This window comes from Lethenteron reissneri, chromosome 21, assembly GCF_015708825.2.
Source record: "Lethenteron reissneri isolate LAM-NWPU_2019-01 chromosome 21, ASM1570882v1, whole genome shotgun sequence".
NCBI lineage: Eukaryota > Metazoa > Chordata > Hyperoartia > Petromyzontiformes > Petromyzontidae > Lethenteron > Lethenteron reissneri.
Window position 1 is genome coordinate 13,736,130 of NC_083799.1, and position 27,587 is coordinate 13,763,716.

A 27,587-nucleotide genomic window follows, 5' to 3' on the forward strand; every position below is an offset into this window, starting at 1 on the left:
ATTGCACGGTGGGGGTTAGAGAATGGTCCGCGGAAGTGGATATCAGAGAACTACTTTTGAGATCCCTTCAAGTGAGCTTTTTTTGTGAAGCATTAAAGGCTGCGCTTTCCAACCAAATCTGCTGCAAATACATTTGAGTGACATTGGCAGTCAAACCAATATTATTGTTGAAGTTCTCAGAGCTGGAATGGGGCAAATTAAGTGGATTTTGTTTTTAATTGGCAGTCGCATGTGACCGGGCTGAGACGATCACCTATCTCCCCTCGAGAACCCAGTTTGATTTCGCGTGGCTGGAGTCTGAACCCAAACCCAGGATTTCAACGGTGCCGTTTGAGTGCTCTGCACCCCGAGCCGTCAGGCGACGTCTTGTACTGCCGGCGTTGTCTCAAACACGGCCAGGATCAGGGGACGTGTGCACATGTATCTTGGCGATGGCGTAGCACGTTTGGCACGGGTCCTGGTTCCCGGAATGAAATGGGGGTGGCCCCTGTGAAATATTCTTCCCTCTTCGTAACCTGGTGCCCGGGTCCCTCTGACCCGTGTGCTCCGGGCTAGTTGTATGTACGTATGTTGAACTTCTTTTATTCGCACCGTACCAAACCGACCGTGCTAATGGAAGGTGAGGCGGAAGGACAACGAACTAAAACACAAAAAGCAGTTCTAAAGAAATTCGTTTTGAATCGACATTTCAAAGTGCATAAGGGTCCGTCCATAAAAGGCGTCACGCACCTAGAGAGGGGGGGGGGGGTCAGACATTTGTGACGATGTGTGACGAGGGGGGGGGGGGGTTTGAGAAATGTGACGTCACATCAAAATGCGCAACTTTAAATAAATATAGACAACACGGTCTACTTAATTAAATATACTTTTTGATAAATGTTTTCTCCTACAATATCAGAGTGCAGCGCCACATTAAATACGCACTACAATGACAATAGTTTAAAGCGATTTGAAGCATGTTTTATTTTCAAAATAAAAAACTTAGTTTGGGGGGGGGGGGCAGAGCTCTGTGACGTCATATTTGAGGGAGGGTCTGACTTTTTGTGACGCCGTGTGACGAGGGGGGGGGGGGTCAAAAATCGTCCAAAATCGCGTGACGTCATTAATGGACGGCCCCTAACTCCAGTAGCTTCCTAATATCGGAAGGAAGAGCGTTCCAGACGGCCGCAGAAGCGCATCTGAAAGCGCGCGGTGCAGTGGCCGCCTTCGTTCGATGGCGAGTTGCACCTCCTGCACACTTGATACACTTGATAACTATACCACTGATAATTGTTTTTTTACCCTCTTATCTGGCAACAAAACTGACACATTTTTTACGAGGAGTCATGTTTGCATATACCACAATACCTGCAGTCATAATGCAAACAAAAAACATAACTCTAATAATGTATGCACAGGTATTGTGGTCTATGCAAACATGACTCCTCGTAAAAAAAGGTGTCAGTTTTGTTGCCAGATAAGAGGGTAAAAAAACAATTATCATATTTTTTTACTGGCAAATGAGGTACCAATGGTAACTATACCACTGTTCTGTGGGTGTCCTGTTCACGTGAACATGTGTATATGCGTGTGTCACGTGCGTAATCACAGCACTGAGTTCGAAGCAGTCCATCAAGCGAGGAGGGGTGGAGCGTGTCTGGGGGAGGGGGGGGCTGAGAGTTTTCAAAACAAACGCTCATCTTGAGAGAGCTGCCAGCTGGTGGAAAGAGTGACTTCCCTGATGGATGCAAGGCTCTGGTGAGCAGCCCTGATAACCAGGCCGATGGAGGGGAGGCAGCCTGCCCACGACAATAAGTGGAAACTGGCGTCACCTCCTCCACTCCGTTCCGCTCTGCCCCCCCCACAGCGCGTCCGCGATGTCCTCAGCAGGTGCTTTCATGTCGACGTCACAAAGAGTTGCCCCCCCCCCCGATCCTCCCCCCCTCCCAGAAACCCATTGTTTTATATTTTCGCTCCGTTTTCCTATCGGACGCGTGGTTGCGGTGTTGATAAAAAAGAGCACAACAACGATCTAACGTCCAGATTGCGACGAACGTTCGAGAAAGGGAGAGAAGGGAAATGCCAATCGTGTTAGCGCTCTGCAGGTCATTGGGGGTTGGGGGGTGGAGGGGGAGCGATCATTTGGCAGCCCTGTGGAGCCCGTAAACCTCCCACACCCCATTGGGCAACTTGGTGAACACAGCGAAGCAGAACAGCATGTGGGTTTTTTAAAATATATAAAATATATATTTTTAATTCCACATCCTCCCCCTCACATCGTACATTGCCACGTCCTGAAGTTCTGGAACGGCATTGCCAGGGGCATTGGTGGCATCGGCGGGTGTATCGGACTCGTCAGAGCAGGCAGGGCGGGCGGCGGGGAGTGATTTTCTTTGGGGGAGGTGGAGGTGGCCAGGGTGCGTAAAACTGTTTAACACGTGGCAGGCTTTCACGACCAATATCATCCATAATAGAGGGGGTGGGGGTTTAGGTTAGATAATGACACATTTATATATTTACGCGATCTAACCCCAAAAAAACCCTCTTATGGATGTATTTAAAACTGTTCTAAGATTTAGGAATGGATCCCATGTACGTGTTGCAATCTCATGAGAATAGGTAAAATCTTGACTTTAAGCATTCGTGACCGCAGGAATTCATAGTCTTTGGGTCTTTCGGTAAAGCCACGTAGATAGAAAAATAATAATGAAAAATCACGACGTTTCGATTGCAACACAAGCAATCGTCATCAGATGGAAAAACATCATATTTTTTCCTGCCTCAGCAGCTCTCCCGCTATAAAAGCGTGCTCCGATAATAATAATAATCATTATATATGGCATCGTCTTTGAAACTGATCGGGCTCCACCAGAGGCAGCAGCCTTCTTCTTGAGGGCCCAGGTGCTTCATCACTGGCAGAGCAGTTTAAAGACAATGCACTATCAGGACATTTATAGCTCGGCATGAGCAGCTTATAGCTCTTTCCTTGTCTCTAAGCTTATAGATCAGATGCTCCATTGCTGAGATTGGGCCCTAATGAATACAGTCATTGAATATGGGGAGGGGGGGGGGTCGTGATTCTTCCATGTACTCAATATTGTTTTCCTGGCCGAGCATGTGGGTTCTTAAAAAAATGAACCCGTGTGGAGCCTTATCTCCTCACACACACATGGGGGGTTTCCCAAAAAATGGTTTTCCAAAAAGATGTCTAAATTCCATGCCAATCGCTGATGAAAGGAATTGGCCAAAATATCCCAATGCAGAACGCTACTTTAAAAAAAATATCCTGAGACTCGGTGATGCTTTCCTGCATTAACAAAGGGTATTATATTGTCATTGCATTTGTGTTTATGCGTGGATCGGTGATGTCGATCACAAGAGTGAGGGATAACAACTCCGCTGTCTCTGTCATTATCCATACGCCCACTCACACCACTTAATAATTAAGGAATTGTACTGCAGGGATGCCACCAATCAATGTGGCTTTTGGGGAGAGGAGCGGTGGTGCAGTGGTTAGCGCACTGCGCTACGAATCGGCCGAATTTGACTCTGAATCCAAGCAATGGTTAACACCACTGACTAGGGATATCTAAATCGATCCTAGGCCATCCCTGCACCTTCAACCTGCACTGTCACAGCGTGGTGAAGTATGGTCAAACTACCGCAAATGACTGATGCTGCATGGGGAGGCCTTAATCCAGTAGTGGTTTTTACAAAGCGGGGTACACGGATCAAATCAACCACAGTGGGAAACAGTGAGCTTGTTCGATAACATTATTAGTTATTTAGGACATTCTCAATTGAGTCTGTGGACTCGTTGCCAAGAGGGGGACCTTGCTTGGCACGTGCGGCCATTTGAGTTGTTTTTGTAGTATTGTTGCATGCGGGAGGAAACGAGAGTGCAGCACTCGGGCAAGATCCACACACACACACCACAGAGCAACTCTCAAAACATCGGCAGGCATTACGGGGGAACCTACTTGCTGCACTGCCCCGGGCTGGGAAAATACATTCTTGGCGCGCTCTCGCATCGGACGGCGGAGGAAGCCGATGGAATGAATTTGGCAAAGTGATGCCCCGACCAACCGACCGACCGACCTCTGCCCAGGGTGTAGATGCAGCACGGCGATGATCCATCAGCGCGCATCCTTCCCGAGACACGAGAATTCGCAGATTTCACACGGGAAATTACGATACCCCTCTGATTCCCCCTATCCTGCACACCCCCCCTCCCCCCCAATCAGGGTGTAGTGATACGCAGAGAGAGAGAGAGAGCGAGATACGTGGCAAGCGACAGCCCTTGAGATAGACCAACTCGGAGAGATGCAGAGAGTGATGAGACGATGCTAGCGCAGACGCACGCGCAACGAGAGCCATTGAGAGGTAGACAAACTTAGAGAGGGACGAAGAGTGAAACATAGAAACGCAGAGAAAACGATAGAGAGACACGAAGAGAGACGACACGGGGAGAGACACGAAGACACACACATAGACATCGGGACACAATAGAGACAAAGACACACACGCAGAGAGAGAGAGAGACACGCACACACGCTGAGCAACAGAGAAGCACATACAATGGGAGGAGAAAAGTAATCGTACAAAGAGACACGAAGACCGAGAGAGAGAGGCGGAAAGTGACAGAGACATGTCCACGGAGAAAGGCATCGACATCAACTGAGCAGTCGCGTAAACTCACGTGGGGGCAGGGCGTGCCTTGCCCCCCCCCCCCAAGCTACGAGTCGGGGCCCCCCTTGACAACCACCACGAGATGGGTTTTCATCAACGACGTCTACTACATTATCAGCCCAGAGCTGATAATGTAGTTGACGCCACTGAGACCCGAGACATTGACGGTGCACTCGTATCTCTCCACTCCCGTGTCTGGCGGCAGTTGGAGATCGGATTCCACTTCCTTGAGTTCAGGAATCGGCAAAGAAAATAAGAAATAAGAGCCATTGTTTTTGTCTAATTCGGTAAAAAAAAAAATATTTCTAGAGCCGCGATGCACTGTGTGGTGAATACGAGAAGCGGTCTTTAAAAAGAGTCGCGATGCGACTCCGAAGCCGCAGGTTTGCCGAGCCCTGCTTTAGTTCAAAATCTTGAAGTCGGGGCTCTGGTCTGTGTGTGTGTGTTCAGCTCTCACGTGCCACTGATGAGAGCCGTGGTCTGGAATCGAACTCGTGTTGCTCATGGTTAATAGCGTGGTGCACGAACCACTGCGCTATGAGCGGACATAGCTGTCCATGCCCAACAAAGTCGTACCAGGTGCACACGTAGGCTTTCACCACCACGAATGTGATTCATAATTAGCGTTGAAATGCATATATGCCAACTTTATTTGATTGGATCTGGCGGGTGGTTGGAGGTTTGTCGTAAAAAAATAAACTGGCATTATCCCTCCACTTTTTAACCCACAAGAAACGAATTATGAATCATAATAGTTACACTACTTACATTTAATTTGTGTTGTTAAATAATTATAGTGAGATGCGGCGGGTAAGCTCAGGTGGAGTGCTCGTACCAATCACATCTGGTGTGTTAGCAGCATTTGTTTGAACAAGCCCAGACCCTGTTGATGGAGACCCGGAAGGTCGGAGCAGAGTGAGCTTGATTAAACAAACGCTTTTGAATAATATTGACTCGGAGGGCGAATATTACGTGTTATACGTGGAGAAACGGAACTCGGCTCCGCGCTTACATATGATTTACTAATAATATAATTACACGTACTTACACATTCTGTCGATTAAAACCTCATTTCTTTAGAACTGAATTTTGTGTCCAGTCTGTTTGTCCTACCCGCGCACCGCCGATTAGCACGGTTGGCTACGTACGGTGCGAACAAAGTTCAACATACATATTCATTCTATTATGCATACTGTACATTTGTTTAAGTTGCCGTACCGGCCATTCACACGCATATACGCCTTAACTTAAAATCACGATTTCGTCCAATATCACTCCAGCTATCGGAACTTAATTAATTGGAGGTGGTGGAAGGGGGGTGTTTTGTTAGTGGCTGAATGGATGCGCTCATGCGGACAACTAGAAAAGTGGATCAGCGCGCGTCTCGCTTTGGAGGTTTTGGTGGGGGTGGGAGCCAGATCTCACAAAAGGCCTCTTCCTCCACACACAGGTTTATTAAAGGAGCGATGCGGGGGGGCTGGGGGCGGTTTAAATTAAAGACGACTCTGGGGTCAAACTATGCGTGGAGTCCCTCGCGATAAAGGTTTGCCCCCTTAGGCGGATTTTTATTTGATTGACTTTTGCAGCCATCCAGCTGCGCATCAAACGAGATAGTTGGGACCCTTACCAGCGTTATACGTAGCGTGAAGTGACAGCTTAATCCTTAGGTACGCAATGGTGCCGTGAACTCGCATGTGTGTGCGAGAATATCCATTTAAGGACAGGGCCACGGGAAGGGTTAAATAAATGCGATGAATGGACACTATATGTTGCAAGAGTTTCAGATATGAGCACGTGAAATGTCCCTTATATTGCATGGGTCAGTTTAAAGTTGGAAGTGTTTCGATTCTCAAAAGAATACGAGGCCGAACTTTCATCTACATTGTGAGGCCTTGAACCGACTGTGACATTTTCGCATTGTCACGGCGGTAATCGTGTTTCTCCAAAATGTGGTGGCTACCAATTTTATCCACCACAGCATGGATGATTGGCCGAATCGGCATCTCACCGGGCACATTGAACACGAAACCTTACCGTTGTTAGTTGGAGCGCTTCTGCCTGAATTGGGATGTACCTTAGCCACGTGTGGTGCGAAATAAGTTCCACATACGTACGTGGCCATGTCCACGAATGTTTGGCTTCGTGTCGCAGGAAACTGAAGAACCACCACGCACTACGAGGTGACACTTTGGCATTCTCCTGGCCACTACGCAGCCTCGCGGCTTACACCTGGCAAGCCCTGATGTTATTGGTCACCCATCCAACAACGAACCAGACTCAAATATACTTAGCGTTCGAAATGCAATGAAATCGAGCACTTCTTCAAGTTGATTTGGCCGTAGGCATTTGCAATACTGTAACGACAAAAATTACATCGCTTGCCCAAATAGGATAATGGTATTTATATGAGAACCGATGTGTTTATGTAATGCTCACGACCGTAAATGTGTTTTTTTTTTAACATCAGTATCCAAAAGAGGGCAATTGGAAAGGAAATGCCAAGCTCACAACAATCCTGCAACTTCGCAGTGCACTGCAGAGCCAAATGCAAATCCGCTTCGACAACATTCGGCGCACATTGCAACGTGAACCACAAAAGCGCCGTGCCATTCGTGACACTTTCCCTGTACGTAAAGGACGACAAAACCCCATCGCAACAAAAACAAAATAACAGCGAGGGCTTGAAAACCATTGGCAGAAACTACTCAGCACTCGGCGTCAGTGCATATATATATATATAAAACATCAGCAGGTTCCAAAGAGCTGCATTAAGGTCCCCTTGTCTCAGCTAGGTCATCGTCACTTGAGCGGACGCGCGTGCGTTCCAGCCTTCCACTCTGGCGAAAGTTCCCTTTCTTCCGATCTTTTTTGTTGACGATAACGTCCTCATCAAAGCGCTGCGACGCGTTTCCACCGCATCCGCCTAGACGTGGTTGTGGCTGCGGTGCGCGCGCTTGTGTGTTGTAGGGAGTTCAGTCGGTGCGGGCGATTCCAGACTGCTGCGCTCCATACACGTGGAGCCGATAAAGGGTGAACGATCCGAGATGACACCAGCTTCATTACTCCTCGCTCCGGGCAAACGGGTTGCGCAGATACGGTCCTTTGGTACCGGAGATGGAGCGATGAAGACCTTTCATGTGCTCATTAATCCTGCCAAAGCCGACCCCATCCCTCTTTTACAATGGCCGAGAAGATCTGGATTAGCGCAATAATAAAGCAGAAAACGCGATTGATTCCACGTGCCCGTTTTCTTCTGCCCAGTCGGGCCACTTGCAAATGATCCTCGGCTCTTCTCAGTTACCCCCCCTCCCCACCAACTCCGATTCCGCGTAAACAAGGGATTACCAGAAATCTATAAATACATGGCCGACACACTGCTACCGAGAGACTCACTTCTCAATTTTTTTGCGGCAAAGACCGAAAAAAAGTCCCCCCCCCCAAGTTATTCCCCGGCAGAGCCGACTTCTCAGTTTAATTGGTCAAGTGATTGGAAGTCGCGTCGTTGTTCGCGAGTCCCGGTGTCCCTTATGTGACTTTGTGAGCGCCGTGGCCCCCTCACGGTGGCGAAGATGTTGAGATCGATCGTCGTGGCGGCGGCGGCGGCTACGGTGCTGATGGTGGTGGTGGTGGCGCTGGCGGGCACGAGTGTCCAAGCAGAAGGGTACAACACCACTGGGAGTGCTCACCTACCTCTCACACTCAAGACTTGTCTTGGGGGTCTGATTTATTTCGCGTCTGTGCTGATGTTTGTTTATTAACAGGTCGGGGGGGGGGGCATATTGAGAAGACCGGAAGATATTATTTTGAAAGATAGAAAAAAGATGCAGGAAAAACAATAACCATCATTGCGATAATTGTAAAGCGATCATGATAAAAAGACGTGTTTTCGATACATTTAATGCTTTTAATATGTATAATATCGCAGCTGCAACGGTTTCTTCTTCAATACGACTTTGATGTTATTGTAAATCTGTAATACATACAAGTTACAGCTAGATGATGTAGAGAAAGGAATGATTAAAATAACTTGAGATCAGAAGAACATCAAGCCACAACGAGCCGGTCAACGTGGAACGTTGGGCCACCGTTGGTTGGTCAAACAGTTCCAACCGCATGCCAACGTTGGTCCCAACGTTTGCATGTTTACTGGAAAGCGCGAGTTGATAGTGGATAACCCATTGAGAGAGAGGTTTATCGGTGTTTGTGCACTGAGAGATGATGGTGGTGGTGTGTGACTGTTCTCCTATACGATGCACGTACGGTATCTGGAAGCTGCCAATGTAGCTGGAACGCAAACTGCGATGTACGTGCCATTGTGATCCATTGAATCGAGTCGACAAATCCAGCTTGGTCCATCTGTTGTTTTGTGTGCTATGAAGAAGGGCCATGGACTGAAACGTCGCCGATTATAGATTCATATTAAGGCCATAGTGTTGTTTTCGAGTTTTTGTGTCGATCCTAACTGCAAGACAACAAAGCTGAGACTTGAAACCTTGCAGAATCAGAACATTTATTTATGCTGGAGGAATCTGATGATATATAAAGCTCTTTCACAGATGCCTAGTTGTTTCCACAGATTAGTTTGACATTCGTGTATCTCAGCTTTAAGTCCTCAAAGCTCTGAACACTGGAAGAGATAGTGGAGGGTACAAGCAGCAATGTAATGAGCGAACATAGGTCATTGCTAGAAACATCAGTCGCATGTTTCTGTGTTAGGCAGTGTTCATATGAATGCGGTGCGTTATTTCCCGACTTGCGCGTCTCTTGATTCTTTTGTTGTTCTCTAATGTGCTGGCGTCTGTAAGAAAAAAAAATAACTTGCTAATCTCCCTACTTGGTATTTAAGCAATTGAGAATGTAATATTTACATTTATAATATTGATATTTATCTATTCGGGAGAGCGTGCCTGAGTTTAAGTCTCAAGACCGAGCATCGCCGAGTCTGATAAAATCTGCAATGAGTCTGATAAAATCTACAATGTGGTCTCGCCAAGTTATAAACATGGGGTGAAAGTATTTCCTTAATTAATTCGACTACACGTGAGCCAAGAATTGCCGTCATTATGGCGATGCGTAACGATGCACCCATGCCTCCACCCACGTTTCGATCGTGTTGTCACATGTCGAATAAATGATAAAAATCGATGTTTAACGTCGTGGTGACTGTAGCGGCCACTAATGGCTGCTGCAGTGGTTACGTGAATACGTTTACAGTGAACCGTATGCGCAAAGAATGGGAGAAGATCGAATCTCACACGGTCGATGCAATGCACATTATCGAGAGATTAAGAAAACGACGCTATGTACGCGTTGAATCGATGCATCGTTAAGCGTTTGCTCATGAACGACTGGCGGGTTGCCTTAGCGTGGCGCAGTGTTCTTTACTCATTTTCAGCGGTGGGTGGGGGGGGGGGTGGCACTTTCGCCGAAAATACATCAACAGTGTGAGGGCCGCCACACCATTTAAACAATTTGACAGCGCGATGACGACGATGATGGTGATGATGGAGGGATGGGGCTGTTTTCACATGTTGTGGATTGTCGGGGGCCGCGCCAGTTCCCCGTTGGCCTTGCAATGAAGGACACTTTGCGCATCGAATCGAGCCGGAGGTGAGGTGCGGTGCGGTGCGGTGCGATTCCCCAACACCCCCGGTACAGGCGCTGGTGCGAACGCCGGGTGCTGTCCACGGAGCTGGAGGTGCTGACTCCACGGCGTGAGCTGTCGGCTCCCTGCAGCGCCCTGTTGCGCTTCACCCTGCAGGGATGGAGGCTGGACGCGGATCGGATGCGCGCCGAGCAGGGCGGTCATCCTGAGCGGGCGACCTCCGAGGCCACGTGCCACCTGTACAGGTGAGTTGTGCGTCACCCCGGTGGATGGAATCGGCGTCTCCGCGCTCAGCGAATGGGGCAGTTGTTCACTTCAGCCAGTGGTGGGGAAATCCACATTTTCGTGGCGTTGGATGTTTTTGGATTGCCACGAGGACTTGGTACACACAGTGGTGGTTAAGGGTCGTGTGAGGACACGGTAAGTAATTAAGAAAGCGCGGGTGAGGCGCACTGCCAAGGGGTGCGGGAGGAAGTGTGGGAGAAATACGGCGGAAAAGAAACGAGGGAGAGTGGACAAGTGGAGAAAGAAACCAAGGGAGAGGTTTGGTTAGAAATGAACGAGTGTGAGGGGAAAGGTTCCTGAAGGGACGGGAAGAAGGGTGTACATGGGAGGGCAGAATCAGCATATTTATACTGGAGGAATCCGATGAGCTATGAAGCTCTTTTTGACAGAGGTGCGATGTGGGCCACGGTGTTTGGCCAGCGAGAGAGCTTGCCGCGAGTGCGTTGTGTAGGTGGAAGCATACACTTACCTCACCAGGGACCACTCGTGAGGACTCACGTTCAGTGGTATCAACTTTAATAAATCAATAAACACACACACGTATTATTTTCCGAGCTCACTAAGTCACCGGCCGAAGATCGAAGCGGTTGAAGCGACACGTCCGTCGGAGGTTGGCGTTGAATGAAATCGTAGAGATACGTAGGGTTAATTGATGACAGGGATCGTGGTGTAAAACCGCCACCACCAAATACGTGGTAGTTACACATCAACAAATATGGATCTCTCTCGAGTCAACCCTCGTCATGCGGTAACACAATATACATTGTTTCGTTAGAAGGCAACTTATCAATATGGGCAACGAATTCGATATGAGCGTTACGTTAAATTGGCAATTTTGAATGTGTAAATTAGGAACAAAAAGATATGAGGGCGGGGGTGGGGGGAATTGAAAAGGCAGAATGCACGTTCTGTTGTTTGGCCGCACCGTCCTGGTGATCTGCGCGACGCACTGTACTAGTTTAACGCCACACTGTGCTGGTTTAAAGCGACGCACTGTACTATTTTAGGGGCCTTCCATAAATGACGTCACGCACCTGGGGGGGGGGGGGGTCAGACATTTGTGACGATGTGTGACCAGGAGAGGGGGGGTGGTGAGAAATGTGACGTCACATCAAAATGCGCAACTTTAAATAAATATAGACAACACGTTCTACTTCATTAAATAGACTTTTTAATAAATGTTTTCTCCTACAACATCAGAGTGCAGCGCCACATTAAATACGCACTACAATGACAATAGTTTAAAGCGATTTGAAGCATGTTTTATTGGGGGGGGGGGGCAGAGCTTTGTGACGTCATATTTGAGGGGGGGTCTAACTTTTTGTGACGCCGTGTGACGAGGGGGGGGGGGGTCAAAAATCGTTCAAAATCGCGTGACGTCATTTATGGACGGCCCCTTAACGCGCTTTTCGTGATCACGCCTGGTACTGTACTGCGTGGACCAGATATCTTGTGACCCCCCCCCCCCCCCAACTTAATTGACCCCTACAATTTTTTTCCCCTTTGCATATTCATTTCTGTTTTAAATAAACATTACTCTAAAAATATATTCAGTTTTAGTGAATGTAATGGGTGAGTGGGGTGGGGGTGTCACAAGACTTCTGGACCACCCTGTGTAACATTGTGCATATCACCGTTTCCGATTATCTCCGCCCGCCCCCCTTCCAACTCAGACCCGCGGAGACGCGGACTGTGCAGGCGGAGAAGACGGTGAAGGAGTGCTGCCCCGGCTGGACTGGAGCACTGTGCACCGACAGTGAGTGTGCGACAGTGGCCGATCTGGCTGTCGCCTGATGAAGCTCGAAACGTCGTACGCATGTTGTAAATGTCGAGGCTTGGCTCTCCAACTAGTGACGAATTGGCCACATTCTGTTTACGTGACAAACCTGACTAGTCGGGTGGTGGCGGGTTTAACGACACATTTATATATTTACGCGATCTAACCCCCCCAAAGAAATCTCTATTATGGATGATATTGGTCGCGAAAGTTTTCGTGTTAAGATGTCCTTCTACTCCAGCCAACCAACTTGATAATTCTCACAGTGTGAGGCGGGGGGGGACGGGAGTTTCCCAGACGGTGTGCCCGTCGCATTACACGGGCAAACGCACATGTCCGTGCCATGTGTTTGTAAAGCACTTTGTTTTCAGCGCTTATGGCAATGACTGTCTTTGGGAATTAACGCGTGCGGTTCAAGGGATGCCGAATGAGGGAATATTACATGCGAGAGGATGTCCACAGCGATGAAATCAGCTCGTGTGAAGGAGCCGGAACGTGAGAGATGGCAATGGCTTGGGGAGGCCGTCACTTTTATAGATCGTCGATGATGATGATGGTGACCAATCAAATACATTTGCACTCACACCATATCATTTTTATTAACTCGTGACGCGTGTCCGAGCAATGGCATCACTGACTGGCGGGACGCTAGCCGATTCTCACCGGAGCCGAGGCGGTTCGCAGAGTTGGGTGGCAAACTCGGCCCACGTCGGTGGCCGTCCTCCAGAGGTTGCAACCGGGTACCCGATAACCGTACCCTACCCGATACCCGGCTACCCGTACCCGGCCGGGTACGGGTAGCCGTTTGCGACCCTGGTGCGGCCGGGTACGGGTACGGGTAGGCCGTGAGTCACTGGTGAGTCACCGTTTGTCAATCATTTCGGGTAGGGTACGGGTAGGGAACGGGTACCCGTACCCTGGTGCGGCCGAGTACGGGTACGGGTAAGGAATCAAAACCCGTTTGCGACCTCTGCCGTCCTCTCTCCTCTGCCCAGGGCTCTCCTACCCGGGCATTTGCTACGCGCTGCCCGACTGTGGCAACGGCAGCGACGCCGACGGTGCGGGCATCGCGCTGTCGGCCATGGACGAGTGCTGCGCCAACGGACTAGCGCAGAGTTGGCGCAACCTGACGTCGGCGCGGTGCGCCGAGTGCCCGCAGCTCCTCATCTCGGGTGGGCAGCATCACCGCGCCATTGGCGGATCGTGCCGAGATCTTCGTTTAGACGCCCGCCGCCCCCCCCCCCCCCCCCCCCACAAAAATTTTTTAAGACAAAAATCCCCCGCGTAGCCTCAACGGACTTTCGGGGTAAAAGGTGTTAGAGAGTTGCACCTATGAAGGCCGGAACGGTACACGGGGGGTGGGGGGGGTGGCCAGGGCCACGCCCGACCGCCTTTGTCTCCCCCGGTGGTGATGTTTACGCACCGCACCGGGTATTCATTTGAGGCTGAGTTGACCTAGGGGAGGCCCAGGACCGGTTCAGATAATCGTCAGTGGGTGTTGGCCGTGACCGGGAATAAAACCCGGGTCGCCGGGTTCACGGCGCAGCGTAGCGCTAACCGCCGCCACACGATCACACACTTGCGCTCAGCGGGCATAAGAAGATGCTTACTCACTCATCCGCGTGTATTTACATCATCACCTGTTTTGTTGTGTGTGCTACACCGATGGCTCGTAATGATTGACGACGACGGTAATGAGCCACGGCGAGACCGCGAAAGCCGTAAGCGCACGCGCTCTGCCACACACGGGCATCGCACCGTCGCGCGCCGTGCCACTCACGCTCTCGCCCAACTCCGCGCAAAATGCAGGGGGACCCGGGGCGCCTCGCCTCCCGCTCATCCACGTGGCACCGCAGGCGGGCGGCGACCCCCGTCTCTTCGGCACCTGCGCCACGTGGAGCGGCTTCCACTACCGCAGCTTCGACGGCAGACACTTCCACTTCCCCGGGGCGTGCGCCTACGAGCTGGCGTCGGCCACCGACGGCACGTGGGCGGTGCACGTGGCCAGTGCCCGGGGAGAAGCCGCGGTGAGGGAGACGGGCGCGGAGAGTGTGGTGCGGTCGTGTTGCCTCGGCTGCAAGCTGCCGCAACGCGGTGGACGCTGATTTTGCGTACGACTAAGTCGATGTCACCGTCGCCTCGACCCCACCTCCTCCCCCCGCCGGCGGTCCTAAGTCACTGGCGTCCGTGTAACAATAAGCGGAGGATTAAATAGATGACATCTGTGGCTATCCGTTTACCCACGGAGTCTCGAGGATTTATTTTCTGGGAAGTCTGTGGCGTGAGATTATGCGGTCGCTTCAATAAGTGGGTATATTTTTTCGGGCGTGGTGTTAAAAATTTGAAGAGCATTTTAGAAAACCCGTGCGAGAGATGAGAGAGAGAGGGTGTACATTTGTACTCCGCACGGGTTGGTCATGGACCTACTCGCACTCCCGCACCCCACAGGTGTTTTATCTACCGCCACGCGAGAGCATCTCCCGTTCCTGATGCCGGCAGCGAGACGGTTCCCCCCCCCTCCAACCTCCTCCCCGGCGTTGCGATGATCAACGTCCACGTTGGGTCTCGTCTCTCTCCGCAGGAATTGAAAATCCTGTTTGGCCTTGAGGTGATCAAGGCGACCAACGGCTCCGTAGCGGTCAACGACGTCGGAGTTCCCCATGGGCATCCCTACTTCCAGAAAGGTCACCCCGTGACCCCTGACCCCGCCCGCATCACCGCATTTGATGCATATAAAGTATCGATGATCGAAGTTTTTTTATGATAATAATAATCATACTTTAATAATTTATAGCCCCTTAGTTTAGCCAGTGCTGGATGAAGGCTTCCCAAAGCCCTGTTGGTTGTGCGGTGATTTTGACCGTGCTTCACTACCACTGGTCAGTGCAGGGTGGTGAGGGTGGGGGCCCAGGATTAGTTGAGCCATCACCTGCCACTTGATTTAAACCTGATGAAGACCGCTTGTGTTGCGATCGAAACGTCGTGGGTTTTTTGCTTTAGATATTTTTAATTTATAATTTAAATGTTACATTTAAATTTTATTTAGTTATTTTTATTTCATTTTTTTTTCTATCTACGCGACTTTACCCTTCAAATAAAATCAATTCATGATTGAATTTGGTTACTCGCATCATTCAATAGCGCGAGGCTATCACACGGGAAGGCGCTATGTTTCACAGAATCTGCAGTAGTTTTTTGCAAGAGTGGTGATGTTGCTTTGAGTCTAATCCCAGTTGAGTATCTTCTGGGTATCATTCATACATCTAAGTTCACAATTATGTGCACATCTTCGTGTGCACGCTTATACACAATCGAGAGATTATGGACAAATGTGAGTTCACTAGGACCAGAATAACATGACCTTTGGCAGGTCATAGGGTAATATTGGTTGACCTGAAGAAGAGATTGGAGGTGGTGAAAGGGGTGGGTGGAGTCAGGGTGGTGCTGCGGTTGTAACACTCGAACCGCAATCGGAAGGTCATCATTTCAAATGCCGGGTTGGGGGATAAGTTAATCTCATCATCCCTTCGAGTTCCATAAAATAAGTACAACTACATGGTAAGTCGGCCTGTCCCACCACCCACCTTGGTAAAGTGAGATTCCCACCGCCGGCTTCGTGCCGCCGATGGCGATGAGCTGGGGACGATGTTTTGGCGTTTGACCGGCTCTGGTAACCTGCGTGACCCGTGCGTGGATGACAGGCGTGAGCATCAAGTGGATCGGGGACTTCGTGTTCATCGAGAGTGGCCTGGGCGTGCGCGTCAAGTGGGACCAGGAGCGCGCTGTCTACGTCACCGTGACCTCCGACCTCAAGGGGCAGACCAGAGGCCTCTGCGGCTCCTACAACGATGACCCCGGCGGCACGTGTTTACGTTTTGTTCATTTCCCGAAATGTGCCCCTCCGCAAAGCTCTCGGATGCGTTTACGAGTTGTGCGTCGCGTGTTGTTCAGCACCATATCCGACGTTCCGCTCCACATGCTCGGAGCTATCCCTAAGATTTTTTTTATGGAATGAAGACCACAATACAGCCAAGTGGAGACATGCGTATTTGCTGGGATTTCGTGGATATCACACATTTTTTTTCTTGTGTGATACACCCAACCCGCAGGGCTTGGAGAAGCCTGTGAGATGGCCGTACAACGAGTAGGCCTTCTGACCTACGTAATATCTACGATGTGTTGACCTAGTAGTGTTGTCTCGTTGTGTGCAAGGCTTTAGTTCCAGCCACCCCAATTTCTCGCCACATGCCAAATGCTCTATTGTTTCGTGCAGATGACTTCATGACGGCGGAAGGGCAGGTCGTTCAGTACGCCGTCACCTTCGCCAACTCGTGGAAAGTGGTGTCCGCAGAGAACGAGGCAAGGCATCGGCATCCTCAGTGCAGCCCGCATCCACACACGCGCCGCACGGCATTGATAACCAAGCTCGGCCACGCAATTATACGACTCGCTACGCTGGGTGCGGGGCCAGTAAGCTGCGCAAAATACTTTAATGAGTGTCCGTTCTCTGTCAGTCAGTAAGTCTCTCTGCTCTCTCTACTCTGAAGAAGTGTCATTGCCCACCATCTAAAAGATCGTGTGGTGTTAATGGTGTATGTGGTGAGTGTTTTTTTAAATTTGTGCTTGCTGGGCCATCTTCAGGCTCCGCTGATCGGATGAATTTCCATGATTCAGGTCACGATTCAATTTTAGATTTGCTACCTTTCTCAAATTTTGGTTTCGTTTATTTCGTCTCGTTTATCGTTTGGTCCGTCGAGTTTGGTCTCGTTTGTTCTATTAGCATCAAGGTAGTCGCCACGTAACGTGCGTGAAACCTCGAACGGGTCCCACCGATCGAATGGCGGGATGCCGAGCGTCGATCACATCCGTTTACTTTCGGCCCGGTCGTCTTTCTCGCGCAGGGCTGCCGAGACTCGGCGGAATTCGGCCACGCGTGCCGCCGCGCGGTGGACCCCGCGCTCATGGTGGAGGCCGAGGCCACGTGCCAGCTGCTGCTGGCGCCGCCATTCCGCCAGTGCCACGTGGAGGTGAGCGGCCGCGTCGCGCCGTGCCCGCCTCTAGGCCGCGTTCTCACAACCCGACGAAGCGAGGACTGGAAATGCGGTGACCTGCACGAGCCCAACTCCCGGTTTTGACGCTCAGTTTTATAAAACTGCACATGGCCCGGCTGTGGTGTTGACATGGTCCAGTGGCGGTGCGCATTTGGCACTTTTTTTTCTCCAGAGATTCGAATCTGGCAGGCGGCCCTGGTTAATCCTTCTGCTTCCCTGCTTCGCAGCGGTCGTTAAAGATCCTGCAACGTCATTCGAAACGGAGTAGTCCATTGTTTGCCGGCGTCAGCGTCCACATTTTACCGTTATTCGAAAAATTACCCAAAAAAGACACACAGCAACATCGCCCCAAATTTTTACTTAAAACTTTCGTAATTGCAGGAATTCATATTCTTTGGCTCTTTCGGTAGAGTCACGTATTTCTTATTACTATTTGTCTATCTACGTGACTTTACCGAAAGAACCAAAGATAATATCGCCCCAAACGCGAAACTCCTGCAGAATGTATCCGTGAAACACCACGGCGCCTTCCTTCGCGACGGTAGCCTTGCGTGCGATAAGAACGATGTTTGCCGGTGCCCCGCGCACTAAACCCATCTAGCGCTTTCCCGCTCAGGTGGACCCCACGGAGTACTACGACGCCTGCCTCTACAGCTACTGCCGGCCGCCAGGCCCGACGGCGGGGGACCCCCGCGGGGGGCCCCGGGCTGCGGCCGTGTGCGACTCGCTGGCCGGGTACGCGCGGGAGTGCGCCCAGCGGCGGGGCGGCTCGTTCCGGTGGCGCAGCGAGCGGCTCTGCGGTAAGAACGGCGGCGTTGTGCGTGCGTGCACGTTGCCCATCGTCTGTTGCCCGTCGTCGTCGCCGCTTGCGTCCGTCGGCAAATATAGCCGGCCCGGTTTGCTCGGCCGAGAGAGTGATGTCGCTCGCGATTGGAAGTTCGTTGACTCAGCGGGCTCATCATCCCCCTGGAATTGATGTTCATTCCGCTTCGCGGGGAAAGTCAACAGCGGCTGGGAGATTTTCCCCTGCCATAGGAATTTATGATTTCCATCACTGGCTAAGAGATATGAACAAGAATCCCCTTTGAATTTGTCAGCGTATACGCCAGAGATGATTTGGATTCGTGAAGTCGAAACGCACTAAGTGGCCTCTATGATGATTAGGGTTCTTTATTAACAGTCGGGGGCTCACAGAGCCAGATAGGATCCTCATGGTTCGTTTTGAGAGCAGCAGAGTTGTGGTAATACTATAATAAATAAAAATGAGTATTTTAAACAAATCCATATATAATCATGTGTTATTCGTCTAAGTAGGAATATTCTATTGACTTACAATAGTCTCATCAGCCGATTAAACAAATGCTGCTGTGTTGCCTGTGTTTGAACGGTAGTGGTTAGAGCACTCCGCTCTGAACTCTGAACCCGATTCCCGCTCACGGCCAACATTGGTGGCGAATATCTAAACTGGTACCGTGACTCCTCAATGTTGACTCGGCCTTAAATAAGTTCCTCCTCATGTACTGTGCTAGCATCGATAGGTGCTCGCTCACAGCACTTGCCCCAGCATTTTGCTCAAGGCTATACGGGGGATGTTTGTCTTTGCACGATGAAATCTCACCATGTACGGTGCCTGGCAGGATGTCTCAAAATTGATCTGATGACCCAGTGCCACTGCTCGCTAACTTTGGTGACGCGAGCAGAGAAAATAAACACAAATAGGAAATAGCTGACCTATAATAGTTGGCCATGATGCTCTTCCCCCACCGGTCTCCTCCTTGCCTGCTGTGGCATTTTAGAGTCCAGATCGACAGTGACTGACGCATCGGTGGAGCAAACGCAAGTCCGAGACGTCACATACTGACCGTGGGTTTGGGCAGGAGACATCGATAGCACTGGTTGAGATGAACTCCTTCCTTTGTCTCAACCACGAGACTAACGGTGGAATGGCTGCCAAAGGGAGGGAGTTCAAGCACCATGAAGATGAAGAGATCAGATCTGCTCACGTGCGGGCGCTAGATGTATTGTCGCATTGCAAAATTGTTCAAGGTAAGCAACGGCATGGGAAGGACTACATCTAGCAGTGGATCGATCATGGCTGATGATAATAATGACGAATCATAACATTGGTTTCATTTCGATTTAAAGCTTTCGTGACTGCAGGGATTCGGACGCTGTCTTTCCGACAGCCTTGTTCTTCACCTGAGGACGGCTGCTTGCGTTGTGGCCGAAACGTCGTGAGAATTGTATTTTATGTTTTATTTTTATTATTTTATTATTTCCCTTCTACGTGACTTTACCGAAAGAACCAAGAAGATGAACATTGGTTTCCACTGGCTCGCGTGATTTTCAGTGCTTTCTCTCTCTCTCTCTCGGCCCCCTCGCAGTCAGGATTCAGCAGAAAAGGCGGTGGGAGGGGAACAGGGTGGGAGCGCAGAGACACGTGGGCGATTACAATTATTTGGAGCCGAGGGATTTATATTGCAATCAGCATTGTGCCCCAGGTCTCTGGACAGTGTCACGGAAAGTGTGCCCTGGAAAATCTCCTATAAGTAACCCATAATTAAGAATGCACAATAAGACCGAGCACAGCGTGTAATGTACATACGCACGCGATGGGGCGTTGCAATATAATGGTGGATGAAGACCTCCCAAAGGCATGTCAATCACGGAGTTCGTTTGACCCTTTCTTCACCACGCTGCTTCGTACGGGTTGGTGAAGGTGGTGGGGGGCAGGGCCGCTTTCGATATCACTCGCCACGGATGTCAGCTCTGGGGGGAATCAAATTATAACTATAATAATAATAAATTTCAGCTCACAACGTGCCACACAGTATTCGCTCGAGAGAGACAATGACTCGGCGCTCGTGGGGAACCACGGACGAGTGGGAAGGCAGCCAGACGGTGAGCTGGCACAAATTATTTCCCAAGCTCTGCAGTCCTGTACATATAGCTCTTTTTCAGAAGCGACCTGGCCACAAATGATAACTCAACGAATTGGCTGATGATGTGGAAATTTACAGCAGCCAAATACTCTAAACGCGTGATGTTCATTCTGAACGTGGAAGGAAAAACGGGAGGACCCGGAGAAAAATCCACGTGACCACGGGGAGACAGACACGCAAATATACAGCAGGCGTCAGGGTCGGGATCGAACCCACGACCTCCTGTATACCAGGCGAGGTAGTTAACATCTCGCCACTGTGATGATGAAGAGAGAGAGAGAGAGACACGCAAACTCTAAATACACAGCAGGCGTCAGGATCGGGATCGAACACCACGACCTCCTGTATACCAGGCGAGGTAGTTAACATCTCGCCACTGTGATGATGAAGAGAGAGAGACACGCAAACTTCAAATTCAGCAGCAGGCGTCAGGGTCGGGATCGAACACCACGACCTCCTGCATACCAGGCGAGGTAGTTAACATCTCGCCACGGTGGCACCCCATACACAGCGGAGGGTAGAATGCGTTATCGGTGCGCGGTGGTGGCGTCGGCGGCGTCTCGATCCTCATCCGCAACCTGCGCATCCGTCCCACCACCGCAGCCAGGAATTGCTCCGGCGGCATGGAGTTCTCGGACTGCGCGTCGCTGTGCCCGGCCACGTGCTCCTCCGTGGGCTTCCCCGAGGAGGCGGCCTGCAGGGAGGTGTGCGTCAGCGGCTGCGAGTGCCCTCGGGGCACCTTCCTGGAGGGCGGAGCCTGCGTCCTAGCCGCGCAGTGCCCCTGCTACCACCGCAAGCGCAAATACCGGCCCGGGGAGACCGTTCAGCAGCAGTGCAACCAGTGGTGAGGTTTCGATTTAAAGCTTCTTTCGTGACTGCAGCAGGGATGCATCTTCTTGGTTCTTTCGGTAAAGTCACGTAGAAGGAAAATAATAAAATGAAACATAATAAAATTATTGATAATTGGTTCTTTACCCTTCTACCTGGCAACAAAACTGACACCTTTTTACAAGGACTCCTTGTAAAAAGGTGTCAGTTTTGTTGCCAGGTAGAAGGGTAAAGAACCAATTATCATATTTTTACTAGGCAAATGAGGTCCCCATAGAATAAAATTATTCTCACGATGTTTTGGTCACAACGCAAGCAGCCGTCTTTAGGTGGAGAACAGGTCTATCGAGGAAGGCAGAGTCTGAATGCCTTCTCGACAGACCTGTTCTCCACCTCAACGTTCATCCTACAAAAGTGCCATCAGAAGGTAGAAACACTAACAAATAGACGACATTTGTTGTGCCCGTATTGAAACGGCTGTACGCCGTATGGACCTGAAAACTCAATTTCCCTGTACAAGAATACGGGGTAAACCTTACGGGTTGACAGGTAGGGAGTAGGCCAAAATAACCTCCAGTACAGGGCTTCCCTACAACTCTCTCTAAGTAGAGGCCCTTATAGCCAGGAGTGGCGTGAGCGAGCAATTACAGGGCTTCACCCTTTATTGAGAGCCTATGTTTGTCCAAAACATTGTTGCAGGGGACCAGCTTCAAGTAGTTCCCCCTTTTCACTCCTGTTTACTGTACAGAAATCGTGCGATCGAAAACAACATCTGCGGAAAGAGCACCGGCCAAAAATGTCGTGCCGTTGTGTGCGACTCTCCTTTGCCCCTGGGCCAGCCTCCCAAACCTCGGGTCCAGCGATTGCGTGCGCCGGGCGCTTAAACGATCGTAAACACAGCCATACAGTAGCCTGCCGGCGCAAGTTCCGTTTCGTTTGCGGAAAGAAAACAACTGAGCAGGCCCCCCCCCCCCCCGTAAACACTCTCATCCGCCACTCGCGCAGGAGGCTCGTAAATAAACAGACGCTGGCTCGCATTCAAGCGGCTCTGGAGTTGGTTACAGTCACTGGCTTTTTTTGTTGTTGGGCTCGGTCTGCTCACAACTTAGGGAACAATTGCAAGCGCTCGCTACAACTTGCGCGTGTTTTTGTTGTTGCTGCAATGGTGGCGTTGCATGCAATTAGCTGGAGATTGCATCCGCGTAATGATTATAATAATTGAATAATAATTTCGCTCGCTCTCGAAAAGGGAGGGGAACGACTCAGAGGCGCGATAGAATGAGTCCGTGAAATATGGGGGGATACATGAAAACTAAATTAAAAAAACTATAAACATTATTTAATTTTATCAGGTAAGGAAGGCCCACTGAGATATATAGCACTTTTTCAGAAGCGACCTGGCCACAAATGATAGCCCAATGAAGTGGCTTATCATGTGGAAATCTACAGCAGCCAAATACTCGAAACGCGTGATGTTGATTCTAAATGTTGGAGGGAAAAACGGAGGACCCGGACAAAAATCCACGTGACCACGGGAAGAACATGCAAACTATATATACAGGCGTCAGCGTCAGGATCGAACCCATGACCTCCTGTATACCAGACGAGAGAGTTAACATCTCGCCATCGCAGCGCCTAAATTACGATGCATCCATAATCCCTCCATATTTCACCGACTCATTCTGTCCCGCCACGGTGCCAAATTCCTTCCCCCCTCCCCAAGCTCTGCGTTCCTCTAAATATGAAGGTGTTACAGGACCGTTATTGAATGTTTACACGCGGGAGGAAACTGGAGCACCATGGGAAGACCCACACGTGCGAGGGGGCAACGCGATACCCCTTGCATTTGGAAAAGTTGGAGTCTACATTCTCTGTATCGCCTGCCCCTGGCAAGCCAGGGTATGGCACCTCAACGCCCAGGGGAAGGCAGCTTCCAAACACCAACTCCTGCTGTCTCCACAGTCTGTATTACATGCCACGTGCATAGCCACCACCGCCCGGATCACTTTCAGTGGAGATTTACAAAACTCAGTTTATCATTGTTATTTGCCAAAAATGTGTAAAAATTACCCGCAAATTACTCCGTAGCAAACATCGTCCTCTTCCTGTGCAACTAGCGGAAAGACTGTAAGAATCACGGCTGTGAATGCCAAATGCAACCCAGTCATTGTCTGCGTTGTTACACATGTAAGCGGCTCTAACTGCGCTTTGTTTCCCTGCACGGAAGCGTGTGCCAGGGCGGGGTGTGGAACTGCACCCAGGACAGGTGTTCAGCGGAGTGCGCGCTGCTCGGCGATTCCCACTACGTCACGTTCGACGGGAAGCGCTACTCCTTCCAGGGCACCTGCGACTACGTCTTGCTCGAGGTGATGTGCGTTCACGGTGACGCAGCGTCTTACCGTCACGACCGTCACCCCAGCCGCGTTCTACCCGCTCCCCTTGCTCCGTGTGTATGTCGACCTTGCCGATCTCGTCAAGGAGCTAACTCCGGTCATCCTCAAAGCAGCGGCTTTTGGTCAGCTGTCGAACAAAGATGGTCACCGCATCGCGCGCTTTCAGGTGGCCTTCTGCGGCCGTCTGGAACGCTCTTCATTCCGAAATTACGAAGCCACTGGAGCTATCCAATTTAAAGTCATCTAGATTGATAACTCATTTAGAACTGCTTTTTGTCTTGAGTTTCTTGTCTTTCCCTCGCACCACCGATTAGCGCGGTTGGCTGCGTGCGGTGTGAAAGAAGTTCAACATACGTACATACATAAACAAGGTGTGACGCACGACGTCGCCGGGACCAGAATTGAGAGACGCCGCTGTCGAGTCTGCCGGCTCTGTAACGCGCCGCGCACTCGCCCCTGCGCAGGACTTTGTGAGCGGCAAGTTGCTCGTCATCGAAGAGAAGGGCGCCTGCGCCGCCGTCGGCTGCAGCCGGACCCTCACCGTCACCGTCTACAAGACCACCGTCCGACTGCGCTTCACAGGTCCGCCGGCGCGTCCGCGTCACTCGCGGGTTTTCTCCTGGTAACTCCGTTGACGTGACGGCGGATCGCGGAGCTTGTCGTCGACTCGTTCGGGGCGGCGTCCTGCCCCGCTTGTTCCACGTTGGTGTCTCCGCGTGGTCGCCGCGCAGGTGAGGTTAGCGTGGACTCGCGCGACGTGCGCCTGCCGTTCAAGAACCAGGACGTGTCCGTGTCGAGGGCGTCGTCCGCGTTCCTGCTCCTCCAGGCGTTCGGCCTCTCGCTGCTGTGGGGCCTCGAGCACCACGTGGCCTACTTGAGGCTTGAGCCGGCTTACGCCAACAAGGTCCGTGGTCCCGTGCACCGAGAATCGATGGCGAGGCGTGCGGGCGGCACCGCGGCCGCGACGGTGTCTATAAATCGGCCGTGCTTCCTCCGGTGCCGCAGGTGCGCGGTCTCTGCGGCACGTTCAGCTGGACCCAGAGCGACGACTTCGCGACGCGCGAGGGCGACGTCGAGACGAACGCCGCGGCGTTTGCCGACCGCTACCGGGCATCGCAGGGTTGCCCGGCCACCGCCCCCGAGCCCGCATCCGACCCGTGCGCCACCTACGCGCAGAGCCGCCCGTACGCCGAGGAGAGCTGCGCCGTTCTGCACGCGCCGACCTTTGAGGTCTGAATGCGTTGGTTGTCAACTTGCATTTACACATTCTAGATTTGAAGCTTTCGTGACTGCAAGGATTCATACTCTTAGTTCTTTCGGTAAAGTCACGTAGGTAAAAAAAATGAATTAAAATGAATACAAATTAAATAAAATAATATAAATAAAATAAAAAATAAATATTTTTATTTTATTAATTTTAATTAAAAAATTTTACCTACGTGACTTTACCGAAAGAACTAAGAGTAGGCATTTACACACTTCCTTCAGCCCATCGTTGACTCTCCCGGGCTGGTAAAGTGAATACGACTTTGTGGCACTGGTTGTCCCCCATCACATAGGGTGTCGAGTTTCCACCACTGACTCAGGGCTGTAGATGGGAGATCAGCACCGCCTCAGTTCTCATTTGGAGTAGGAAATCACTTTGCCTTTTGACTTGACATTTACGTGCCGTGCGGTGCTTTATCACTTCAAATAAACATTGGCGCAGCATAGCACTGCGGCCGAGCAGCGTGGTGTGGTTGACCATAGATACTGGTGTAAGGAATTTAAATGCGGGCCCTCCTTGTCTTAGTTACCCCTTTGATCCTCGGTAGCCCGGCTCCTAGGCCCCTACGGCTCGTGGACCATGGTGCAGTTGCGCTGCCTGCACACTCAACAGCTGTGTGCGACCGCTGCAGCCGTATATGTACGGCTGAAGGGGGGGGCTTCGATGGGGACGCTTGACTCACAATAGAAAGAGTTTGCAAGTTCAAATTCTGGTCGGGGGCCGACTCGACTTATCAGCCCTCAACTAGCGGTCATTGTTGGAAAATTAGCAATAGGTTTTTTTCTTGTTTAAAGGGACTGTTCCTTGCCATGGCAATATTGAATTTCCGCCACTAAGAGATAAACACCACCCAATGCTCGTTTTAAGCATGGAGAAACTTTCACCTATTTATCGTAGATTCTAATGAGCCCGATATATGATAATATTTTTGGGGTAGTCACATGACCCCAGTGGTGGCGCACTCGCCACTCGTTGCAGAGGTTTGCACCATCAAGTTCACAGCGGACATCGAACATCCCATTAAATAATTCGCAAAGTCTAGAAAATTACAGTGTGCTGGCATCATTGTCCAAATCTGTCAAATTTCTAAAATGTACCTGCAGTTTCTTCAGTTGAAACTTTTGCAGACTCGTCTGTGACACAAAGCGCCTATTGTGTAGATCTTCTTCCGCACCGTACGTCGCCAAACGCGCTAAATGGAATGGCGCGAAATGCCAAACGTACCAAAAAATATTTGTTCCCGTGCACTCTGGCAGGCCTGCCACGTGGTGGTGGAGGTGTCTCCGTTCCATCAGCTGTGCCTGGCTGCGGTGTGCGGGTGCGGGAGGCGATCTGGCGGCAGCAGCAGCGGCGGTAGCGCCGGCTGCCTCTGCTCGGCAGTGGCCGCCTACGCCCGGGAGTGCGCGCTCGCCGGCGTTCCCACCGTCTGGAGGAGCGCCTCCTTTTGCCGTAAGTGTTCGTTGTTCTCCGCAGACGACATGTCCCTTGACGAGCCTCATTTTTTGCCCAGACCGCATCGCTAAAGGTGTTTTGGCAAGTGGACGTACGCACGCACGCACGTACGTTGAACTTCTCGGTAAGCATTTAAAAAAAAATACCTTAGTTTAGACAAGTAGGTGACTGATCACCGGAGTGCGAGTGACCGGCGCGGATCTTCCCGGGCGCAGCGATGCCGTGCTCCGGTGGGCAGGAGTACGCCGAGTGCTCGCAGCCATGCGGGGCCACGTGCGGCGAGCTGCGTCTGGGCCTGGCGTGCACCGGCGTGGAGAGCGGCTGCGTCTCGGGCTGCAACTGCCCCCCGGGGCTCGTCCTGGACGAGCAGGGCCGCTGCGTGGCCCCGGAGCTGTGCCCGTGCCCGCAGGGCGACGCGCTCTACCCGCCGGGACACACCCTCACCAGGGGCTGCAACTCCTGGTAAAGCGATGCGAGCAACCCCCCCCCTCCCCCTATCCTGGCCCTTCCCCCCCCCCCCCCCCGAGTCCCCACTGAGTTCTCGACTCGGGCCATGGGTGATTATGTTCGTGATGTGTTGAGCCTGGCCGTGTAGGTGATGTTGCGCGTTGGTGTCTCGTATGGCTTTTGTGGGACCCTGCGATTGTGAATGTGGAGGATCTTCTTGGTTCTTTCGGTAAAGTCACGTAGAATGGAAATAATAAAATAAAAAATAAAAATGTTTAGAAAATCTTTTGATTAATAAATGTTCTATTTTTATTATTTTATTATTTCCATTCTACGTGACTTTACCGAAAGAACCAAGACGATGAATCCCTGCAGTCACGAAAGCTTTAAATAGAAATTTAATGTGGAGGATGTTGAGGTGGCGAGATGTTAACTACCTCGCCTGGTATACAGCAGGTCGTGGATTCAACCCCGATATTTGGAGTTTGCTTGTTCTCCCCGTGGTCGCGTGGATTTTTCTCTGGGTCCTCCGGCTTTTCCCACCACATTTAGAATCAACACGCGTTTAAGAGTATTTGGCTTTGACAAATTTCCGCGCGATAAGCCACTTCGTTGGGCTATCATATGTGGCCAGGTCGCTTGTGAAAAAGAGCTGTAGAGCTCAGTGGGCCTTCACTGTTAAAATAAAAAAATACTTTAGTTTAAGTGCATCGCTGCGTTCGTTTAGGTAAATTACAGGTCAGGGCTACCTGATGTTCCAGAGCGTCTGTGTGTGACGAGGTAATGATGCTGCCGCAGTTTAACGAATAGCACACCGGACAATCCACAGGTCGTTGTTTTTTACCGACGTGACTTTACCGAAAAAAACAACT

The 27,587-nt window shown here is 50.9% G+C and overlaps 1 protein-coding gene across 1 annotated transcript in view; it reads left to right on the forward strand.

Moving 5' to 3' along the window:
• Positions 1–8,074: 8,074 nt before the first annotated feature.
• The window catches only part of LOC133345274 (SCO-spondin-like), a 178,995-nt gene continuing 159,482 nt past the window's right edge, over positions 8,075–27,587 (forward strand). Inside the window, 17 exon segments of the mRNA XM_061555889.1 lie at positions 8,075–8,329; positions 10,327–10,518; positions 12,232–12,314; positions 13,331–13,507; positions 14,145–14,362; positions 14,917–15,019; positions 16,037–16,195; positions 16,609–16,694; positions 17,237–17,362; positions 18,003–18,186; positions 20,932–21,172; positions 23,384–23,522; positions 24,014–24,131; positions 24,281–24,453; positions 24,555–24,779; positions 26,073–26,265; positions 26,484–26,730. Of these exon segments, the coding sequence (XP_061411873.1) occupies positions 8,238–8,329; positions 10,327–10,518; positions 12,232–12,314; positions 13,331–13,507; positions 14,145–14,362; positions 14,917–15,019; positions 16,037–16,195; positions 16,609–16,694; positions 17,237–17,362; positions 18,003–18,186; positions 20,932–21,172; positions 23,384–23,522; positions 24,014–24,131; positions 24,281–24,453; positions 24,555–24,779; positions 26,073–26,265; positions 26,484–26,730 (2,756 nt within the window). The 5' untranslated portion in view covers positions 8,075–8,237.